This window comes from Leuciscus leuciscus (genome assembly GCF_965113295.1).
Source record: "Leuciscus leuciscus genome assembly, chromosome: 21".
NCBI lineage: Eukaryota > Metazoa > Chordata > Actinopteri > Cypriniformes > Leuciscidae > Leuciscus > Leuciscus leuciscus.
Window position 1 is genome coordinate 4835713 of NC_138745.1, and position 10635 is coordinate 4846347.

Sequence of the window (10635 nt, forward strand, 5' to 3'; positions counted from 1 at the left end):
TCCTTATGCAGGCCTACTGTACAAATACTGTACTTCCAAATGTTATCCCATGTAATTGTCATCAGCTGTTATAACACACACACACACACACACACACACACACACACACACACACACACTCAGAACACAACGGAAAGAGACTTCTTGACGTGAAGGATGAAAATAGCCCTGGCTGTATTTAGGATGGGTGTGTTTTCTGCCCTCTTCACCAAGTGCTCCTGTCAATCAAGAGCCCAAACAAGATGGCAGACAAAGCGAGCTGGGCTTTGGCATTCACAGGCAAGTTCATTCTCTTTCTTCTGAACTCTTTACACATTGAAAGAGCCCTTTCTGAGGTTTCAAAGCTGGAGCAAAGGTTTGGACGTTACTTTGACACACGACAAAACACACTAAACGTATAGAAGTGAAAAAACTCAAACTAATCATAAATGCTAGTAGTTTTATATGCCTATAAATGCACACTTCAAACAAGTGTTTTCATATTAAAATCTGCAAATGCTTCTGATAACCTGAAGACTTACACACTGTCAACATATTTAGAACAACGGATTCTTTAAAACATTTTTAACATACATTTTTAAAACGTTCTTTTTTTTGTTACTTTTGGTTATTTTCTTTATCCTTTATTCTTCATATGTTTACAGTTGTATTTAGGGTTCCCTGTTGGGTTAGAATTCCAACGGTCTTGGTTTGTATGTCAAGATTTTTGTATGGATATTTATTTTACATAATCTGTAGTACTTGTATATTTCGAAGCATATTTTGTCTCAAATATTTGTTTTCTGTATCTCTGTTATTCACTCCTCAGTGTAACTGACACGTTTTAATTATGTTTATTATCATTTTTATTTATATTTTATTTGTATTATTATTTATAATAATAAAAATGTCACTTTTATATTTTTTACTTACTGTTGTAATAGCGGATTGTTTGTCATTTTGTGTGTTAAAACGATATAAACATTTGATTAAAAAACCCCACAAAAAACATAGTCATGTGCATAATGATAATGAATGATATCAGAGTGAGATCTGTATGTAAAAGTGTTCTGGATGTGTTCTGTCCTCAGTCTGCGCAGCCGGTTTGCTGGCGGTCCGGTCAGACATCATCACCGACGCTCCGGCGGGACAGCTGTTCGTCTACGAGTTACACAGAGAGCTTTTCCAGAGTGAATTTGAGCCTTTTCATAAAGTCTTTGGTATGTTGGAGATATTGTACAAATGCAATATTTCAAAAGCCCAGCTCACAGTATCTAACAGCACGTCATGTGTCTTGTCCTGATCTGTAGGTCAGTTTTATAATGATCCCATGGTGTTTAAATGCAACAAGGAGCGTTTTCCCGATCTGCCCCGGTGGCTCCGCTTTACCCAGAGGGATTCTTATGACAACGGATTCCTGTACGGGACGCCACTGCCACAGGACCAGGGCAGAAACATCATCGAGGTGAAGAAACCATCGCTCATATTTAACAGCAACATTCAAAAAAAGAATACCCATACATAATTAGTAGGGCTGTAACGATACCCTCATGTCACGATTCAATACATATCACGATACTGAACTCACGATACGATATTATTGCGATACTCCAAGACAAATGATAAAAGGTTGACAAAAAATGTACTGTTGATTAACCCTCATGTGGTGTTTGGGTCATTTTGACAGTGATCAACAGTGCCAATTTTCTTCAGATTTTATTTAATATTTCCAAAATTATTCAAAAATTTTTTTTTTTTACTAAAAAAATAAGATGACTACTGTCAAAGAAATGAGGCCGATAAAACCAAAACGAGTCCTAATTGAAAGAGAACAAGTTGACAAAAATATTGAATCCAATATTGGGTGAAAATATAGTATAATGAGAGATTTATAAGCTATTTTTTATAGTCCGGTCATTTTTGACCGAGAACATCACGAGTGTGATAGGGTTTTGAACTCCACACAAGGGATAAAATGCACAATTTGATTTGGGTGTAAATGAAGAGGCTTGGACCAATGCACAGGACAAAAGAGACACCAGAATAAAAATATTCATGATTCTGAAGCTGAAAAAAGAATTATTTTAGATGAATATGCTTGCACTCTGTCACTGACTAGATATATTTAAAATAATGTAGCACTTTTTACAGGTAACATCAGACATTTGGCATTATCAGGACCCACAAATATTCCCCCATTATATTATTATACATTATATTCAACATTATATATATAGCAGTTTAATGTAGTACTGAGACCAAAACTCTGAAAACTTGATTTTTATATACTATACACAATACATACAGTCAGTATCCACGATGCATGTTGCATTTTTGTTTTCCGATATATTGAGACATGATATATTGTTACACCCCTAATGTTTAATTGCCTGTGTATACTCAGACACAATATTATTGGGCTTAAAAACAAAAAAGTCTAATCAAAATATGTATCTGTCAGATATTTGTGATCAACAAGCGGAGTTACGACACATCTCGAGAGAGGCTGGTGATAAACGTGGGTCCTGCAGGTACGGTGTGGCTGATGAATCTGTTCCTCACGTGCTCCTCTGATGCTCCTGTGCTGCTCCTGTGCTGCTCCTCTGATGTTCTGGGCTTGTTCTCCTCCAGTAAAGCTCATGCCGTACCAGGCCGAGTTCTTCATAGAGCGGAGAGAGATCGAGAAGGTTCTGCCGGCTGCTGTCCAACAGGAGATCCAGCGGGACATTCAGCATCTGTGGGGAACCAGCAGACTGGACTTCGTGAACATCACTTCTGCTCTGGACAGAGGCGGCCGCGTCCCCCTTCCTCTTCCAGGCTATTTTGAGGGGTAAGGCTACTCTCAATATTTATTATTATTATTATTATTAGCAGACAGTAGTACTATAGAACTACATCTCTTTCAAAAGCTTTGATTGTGACTGTTTTGTTTAATGGAAAATTATGTTATTGTTGTGAAATTATATATTTTTTCACCAATTATTATTGGAGTATATATTATACTAAATAATACTAACAATACAAATAATAATAATAATACTAACAATAGTGATACTTATTATTATTACATAATTATAGAATAATTATAATATAATACTAATAAAATAATTACTATTATTATTATTATTATTATGTTGTTGTTGTTGTTGTGAAGTTAATATTATTACAATTATTTACCAATTATTATTGGAGTATATATTATACTAAATAATAATACTAACAACAATAATTATTATTATTATTATTATTATAGAATAATGATAATATACTATTATTATTATGTTGTTTTTAAAATTATTATAAATTTGACTAATTATTATTAGAGTATATATTTATATTATACTAAATAATAACATTTGATATTATTGTTGTATTATTAATTATATTATTATTAATTAATATATTTATTTATTTTTGCTTAATATTCAGGCATTTTCACTTTTTCATTCAGTATTTTTGTCTAGTATATATTATTATTATTATTATTATTATTATTACTACAACACATAATAAGCATAATAATATTTGTTTTTAATTAATAATTATTATATATTTAATATTATTATTTAATTATTCATTAATTTTGCTTACTATTCAGGTATGGGTTTTAAAAATCACTTATCAGTCAGTAATTGTGTCTTGTTTTCCAGTAAATGTATTGAGATTTGCGATATCTATTTCATAAGATGAACCTGAACCTGAATCTTCTAAACACAAATTAAGACTTTTTTATTGAAACCTAAAAGTGCCTCCATTGAAAGTCCAGGTAACCAAAACAAATCATCAAGACATCGTAAAGCGAATCAAAATTAAAAGATATGTGTGAACGAAGGCCTTATGGGTTTGGAGCAGCATGAAGGTGAGCCAAAGTGAGCTTATTTTGCCACATGTCTGTGTTTGTCTCAGTGTGTATGTGAAACTGGGATCAGACCAGCCCTTCTCCCAGTGTATGCTGAGGCTTGAGACGCCGGAGCAGCAGAGAGAGTGTGTGTCCGGAGGAAAGATCAGCGGAGACTGCAGCACCTGCACAAACCCCATCAACTGCATAAACTGGTGCCAAACTGTCCTGGTGAGACACGACACATGGTGTTCTGTGTAATGGATAGCTCACCTTCACTCTTACATCTCGTTTCTGTACCAGTTGGATCTGTCCAAGCCTGTTCCTCGTGCTCCGGTGCCCACCGTGGGGTCAGGTGTCCTTGCGTGGGGTGGAGAGTTCAGTCCTCCAGAGTCTCCGCCCGACAGAGATTTCCTCCCCGACTACATCGTCACCGTCGTCGTTCCCTTTGCCCTGGCGTTGATCCTCTGTCTCATCCTGGCCTACATCATGTGCTGTAGGAGAGAGGGAGTGTATGTCCGCTTCACAGAGTCACAGAGTTTCTGATGCTAACGCTGTTTCAATGACCATTTCAACTTTCCTTTTCTCTTTGTCCTTGTTATTGCAGTCAGAAACGAAATAACAAGACCGCTGAGTAAGTACCCTATCCTGAATCACTTCATATCACTTCACAGGAACCGGCTTTTGTTTAAGGAAAGACACTATTGTTTTTCAGGCAATGGTTCATTTTGAGATTTTGGGCTATTTTGCTTCCAATAACGTCTTCTTTCTAAACTAAAGTAAATTGAGTTGATCCAACTTAAATAAATGTCATAGATTACACTATTTTAATATTTTATGTTAGACTTTTTAAATATAAACACGTATTACTCCTAATTAGATATGTTTAAGTAAAGTGAACTAAATTTAAATGTGTCATATCTATGAAGGGCCTGAATATTTTTTTAAGTGGAGTGGATACATATTTAAGTGCTTATTTTATTACACTTCATCTATTTGTGTTTAGATTTCAATTACAATATCTTTTTAAGGCTGTTTTCTCAATATTAGTCTTTTCAACAGATTTACATACACCAAACTTTACAGTTTTATTCCTTTCTATTCTCAAGGTTTTTACACAGGGGTTTGTTTATATATCAGTTGCCTGGTTTATATCATAATTTATCCCAAACAAAACGGTGGGGAAAAAAGTTTTCTGATTTATGGAATGATAAAAAAAGATATCCAAATCTCTTGTGTAAAAACTATGGGAGCTTGTTTCCGCCACAGAATAAAAAAATGTCATTGCAACTCTCACAATTACGACTTTTTTTCTCCAAAATTGTGAGATATAAACTTGGAAATGTGAGTTATAAAGTCCAAATTGTGATATATAAACTCGCTATTGCAGGAAAAATATCAGAATCGTGAGATAAAGACTCGCAATGACCTTTTTTTATATTTTATTCTGTGGCGGAAACAAGCTTCCATAATAGAAACCTTTAATTTTAATATGTCAAAAAAAATGTAACAAGAATGTTGAACTTGGCTTCATCCAGTGTTCAGTGTTCTGGAAATGTATGCAAATTAGTTCATATTTAACTAAATAATGGCACATTTGCATATTTTAATGTAACATTATAGAAAAATGTCTTAATGTACTATCATTAATCAAGTAGGGAAAATATGGTAATATATCTATTAGTTGAAATGTTTACCCTGTTCACCTTTGGTGTCTTGCCTTAAAGGGAAAGTTCACCCAAAAATGAAAATTCTGTCATCATTTGCTCACCCTCATGTTGTCCCAAGCCTGTATGAGTTTCTTGCTTCTGTTGAACACAAAAGAAGATATTTTGAAGAATATAGTAACCAAACAGTTGATGGACCCCGTTGACTTACAAACTATGGGAAAAAGAAAATGTAAATACAAGGACCAGAAATTGTTGGGTTACAGCAGAAGAAAACCTGTATAAAGAAAGAAACTCATTCAGGTTCGGAACAACATGAGGGTGAGTAAATGATGACAGAATTTTCATTTTTTTGGTGAACAATCCCTTTAACTCAACAACACACATAACATACTTCCCTTTCTCCGCGTCTCAGTCTCCAGCTGTACCATCACCACACCATCCAGGACAACGCCAGCGAGCTGCGGAGGATGGCAGGCGGCGACAGGCTCACGGTGGATCCGCCTCGACAGTGCTTACAGCCACTCCTCATGGCGGAGCAGGCCATGGCCGAGCGCTGAGAAACATCACATGCTTTTAACTTTCACTATTTCTTTCTAGCTTTGTGTGTCTTTGAGAAATACTTCACCCAAAAAATAATAATAATTCATCCAAAAATGTTGTTCCAAACCCGTATGCTGCTGTTGGTTTTCATGAAACACAAAAGGAGAAATTTGGAGAAATCCGTATGCAGCTCTACAGACGGCTGTTAAAAAGCATCGAGCACTATAAAATCAGTCCACATGACCTGTGCTGTGCAGTGATTTAAAGTCTTTATGTGAGGAACTGAATGAAACAAAGTCTGTTCTTCATGTAATGCTTTGCTTCATAAGTCATACTGATTGTTTTAGTAAGGACCATGAATATTTCTTCAGTTTGCATTAGTCAAATCTGACCGATCTGCTTAACCCTCTGGCAGTCTTCAGTCATTTTAGATGTTGAATTTTTTTTTTTTGGTAGGCCTGCGTAATATGAAGACACACACATGAAGACACACACACACAAAAACATGATTAGAATGGAAAATGGTGTTAAAAAATAGTCACACTTGTAATCTTCACTGTCAAATATGACCACCATAGGAAATGAATTGGAAATACAAAAATAGAGATTTAAATTTAGGGTAAATCTACAAATACGTATATATATATATATATATATATGGCTAGTTACACAATGGTCATAACATGATTTTCTTTCTTTCTTCCACCAGATGGCACATATCTGCCTACTATGTATTTGATTTGAAATACATTGGCTATGATCAGGCTATAACTTAAACTCTGCATTAATACCAGAAGGTTAAAAAGTTCAAGTATTGGTTCTGATACCAATACAGGATCAGTTATTTCCAGTCTATCAATGATGTAATGGGAACATGGTCTCTGTTTGGAGTTTGGATCTGTATACTAAGATTTCTTTCACTCTTATCTATTGTATGCGGTGTAAAATGTGGTTTGATGTGGAGTAAGTAAATAAATAAATAAAACTCTGAAATTAAATTAACATACAGTGAGTAAACACTTCAACTGTGGTCTGTAAAAAATCCTTTCTTCTTCGTGTGCTTAAAGTACCGATACGGTGTTGACGCTGCACCGCCATCTATCGACGTGGATCAGCGCACTTGTTCTTGAGTTTATGTAATTGAAAGAAATGAGTTTTAGACACAAATATTAATTTACTTACCTGTCATCAAATGTATGATGTTGCTGTACATGTTAACGCTGTCTTCTGGCTTTCAGACCTTTTCTTCTTCCTCTGCCGTAAATTCGAGTTATTGAGTTAGGTCCCGGGCACCTATTATGCAAAATTCACTTTTACATGGCGTTTGAACATAAATGTGTGTTGGCAGTGTGTGTACACAACCACCCTGATAAAAATCCACCCAGTGCTTTTTTTTTTTAAATCCCTATAAATCATAAGTTTCAGAACAATCTGTTCTCAGATTCGGGGCAGTGTGACGTACTTTTGCACAAGCCCCTCCCACGACTGTTGACTGACACTGGAGAATTAGCATAGCCCCGCCCTGAGTGAGCTTAACACAGTCCAACATTGTTTCGATGCAGGGCAGCTGTAGACAAGAATGTCTTCTAAAGCGATTGAGGTGTTTCGTTGTTGGATGTTACCCTGGAAATCCAGAGTTCTCGCGAGAGCACAAGTTGAATTTGCTCAGCGAGTTACTCTGGCGTCAAGTAATGATGCTCATTAAATATGCCCTTGTATCCGAGCTGCACCAATCACATCTGGTTATCTGATATAGGCGGGCCAGAGGCGAGATGACGACAGCGCTGCGACGTCGAAGTCATTAGTAAAAATTGCAAGATGGCCTTGGATGAACACCAGTTGTCTGAAACGGCTTTGGCCGCTACAATGAACGAGTTAGACTTGGCTTTTTAGCTAAAAGAGGAACAGAAGACATGCTGGAGTGGAAAAATGTCCACGTTCCTCGACCACAGTGGCCATTGTTGTTCCAGGTGGCACCGCTACACCCTCTACCAGATGAGGTGGAAACATGGACATCTTTCTCCAGAACCATTGATGGCTGAAAAGGAAACTCCCCCTGATGAGGTGAATAACGCTGGCTTGCCCTTAAAATTGTGCTGTAGCCTGTCGGAAGTGGGTTTATGTCAACATGCCTTAAAGACGATAGTCAAAGGGAAACATCCAAGACGAGTTCGTCGGCCGCTAGCAACGATGCGATATTTGCTGGTATTGTTAACCACGGGGCTGAGCTCGCAAAAATCACCTCTCTCGTAGATGGCCTAAAGAAATCTCTGGAGGACCGCCTCGACGCAGCCCTACTGACTTTGTTTCTAAATTACATTACAGTGCAGGTATAGGTCACAGTGAATGAAGAAACTACACAGGCCTACTGACTTTTCATTCCTAACCACATTTCTTTCTTTCTTTCTTTCTTTCTTTCTTTCTTTCTTTCTTTCTTTCTTTCTTTCTTTCTTTCTTTCTTTCTTTCTGGCAATTACAAATAAACTTATGCAAAATAGCATAAGCATATATTTGCATATATTTAATATATATTAAATATATATATATATATACACTCACCTAAAGGATTATTAGGAACACCATACTAATACTGTGTTTGACCCCCTTTCGTCTTCAGAACCTTAATTCTACGTGGCATTGATTCAACAAGGTGCTGAAAGCATTCTTTAGAAATGTTGGCCCATATTGATAGGATAGCATCTTGCAGTTGATGGAGATTTGTGGGATGCACATCCAGGGCACGAAGCTCCCATTCCACCACATCCCAAAGATGCTCTATTGGGTTGAGATCTGGTGACTGTGGGGGCCATTTTAGTACAGTGAACTCATTGTCATGTTCAAGAAACCAATTTGAAATGATTCGAGCTTTGTGACATGGTGCATTATCCTGCTGGAAGTAGCCATCAGAGGATGGGTACATGGTGGTCATAAAGGGATGGACATGGTCAGAAACAATGCTCAGGTAGGCCGTGGCATTTAAACGATGCCCAATTGGCACTAAGGGGCCTAAAGTGTGCCAAGAAAACATCCCCCACACCATTACACCACCACCACCAGCCTGCACAGTGGTAACAAGGCATGATGGATCCATGTTCTCATTCTGTTTACGCCAAATTCTGACTCTACCATCTGAATGTCTCAACAGAAATCGAGACTCATCAAACCAGGCAACATTTTTCCAGTCTTCAACTGTCCAATTTTGGTGAGCTCGTGCAAATTGTAGCCTCTTTTTCCTATTTGTAGTGGAGATGAGTGGTACCCGGTGGGGTCTTCTGCTGTTGTAGCCCATCCGCCTCAAGGTTGTGCGTGTTGTGGCTTCACAAATGCTTTGCTGCACACCTCGATTGTAACGAGTGGTTATTTCAGTCAAAGTTGCTCTTCTATCAGCTTGAATCAGTCGGCCCATTCTCCTCTGACCTCTAGCATCAACAAGGCATTTTCGCCCACAGGACTGCCGCATACTGGATGTTTTTCCCTTTTCACACCATTCTTTGTAAACCCTAGAAATGGTTGTGCGTGAAAATCCCAGTAACTGAGCCGATTGTGAAAATCCCAGTAACTGAGCAGATTGTGAAATACTCAGACCGGCCCGTCTGGCACCAACAACCATGCCACGCTCAAAATTGCTTAAATCACCTTTCTTTCCCATTCTGACATTCAGTTTGGAGTTCGGGAGATTGTCTTGACCAGGACCACACCCCTAAATGCATTGAAGCAACTGCCATGTGATTGGTTGATTAGATAATTGCATTAATGAGAAATTGAACAGGTGTTCCTAATAATCCTTTAGGTGAGTGTATATATATATATATATATATATATATAGAGAGAGAGATCTAGATATATAATACTAAAAACTAAAGTCACTTTAAATGTGACTGCTGATTTTGCCGAAAAATTTGCTGATTTGGGTTTGGAGGGGGCATAGAAGAATAACACAATGCATTTAAATAGCATGTACACAGTTCAGTGTAATGATAACATTTGCCCTCTTTAATGCTGTTAAACGGAATGTACGAAGCAAACTGTTGAAAATATCCACAACTTAACAACACAGAAATAGGAGCGCACAGTTTGTCTGTCAATCAATTGCATGTGAATGTTGCGTTCATTACTATAATAGTAGGTGTATACACACACACACACACACACACACACACACACACACACACACACACACACACATAAATATATATGTATATATATGTATGTATATATATATATATATATATATATATATATATATATATATAAACCAAAAACAAATGTGTGTGTGTATATATATATATATATATATATATATATATATATATATATATATATATATATATATATATATAACAATAGTGGATTTAACATCCAAATTTTACTTCTAATGATAAAATGTAAGTTTTTAAAGTAACCTTCTCCTATTAAACACTTTAGTCAGTTCAAGAATAATTTATGCAATTTTATATTATTTATTTGATAGAATTATGAAGAGCAGTATCATGTCTATCCTTGAATTGTTCACCTGGTCGAGGTTGATATGGGATTTAGAAAGTAATTATTAATAAGTAATGCAATATTTTTCAAGAGAGTTATTTGTACAGTAATCTAATTACACTG

The 10635-nt window shown here is 36.5% G+C and overlaps 1 protein-coding gene across 1 annotated transcript; it reads left to right on the forward strand.

Annotated features, from left to right (window-relative positions):
- Positions 1 to 225: 225 nt before the first annotated feature.
- On the forward strand, positions 226 to 7034 carry sgca (sarcoglycan, alpha). Its single transcript, XM_082152554.1, has 9 exons — positions 226 to 279; positions 1071 to 1199; positions 1290 to 1444; positions 2441 to 2510; positions 2611 to 2809; positions 3886 to 4048; positions 4121 to 4329; positions 4425 to 4451; positions 5900 to 7034. Exons 1-9 carry the CDS (start codon positions 243 to 245, stop codon positions 6042 to 6044), a joined length of 1134 nt encoding a protein of 377 aa, XP_082008680.1. The 5' UTR covers positions 226 to 242; the 3' UTR covers positions 6045 to 7034.
- Positions 7035 to 10635: the final 3601 nt, after the last annotated feature.

Excerpts from the sequence above, each read along its gene's own strand:
- sgca (XM_082152554.1), top strand. The coding sequence starts at position 243 with ATGGCAGACAAAGCGAGCTGGGCTTTGGCATTCACAG. Across the intron at positions 280-1,070 it reads CTGGGCTTTGGCATTCACAG|TCTGCGCAGCCGGTTTGCTG; the intron begins GCAAGTTCATTC and ends TTCTGTCCTCAG. Across the intron at positions 4,049-4,120 it reads ACTGGTGCCAAACTGTCCTG|TTGGATCTGTCCAAGCCTGT; the intron begins GTGAGACACGAC and ends TTTCTGTACCAG.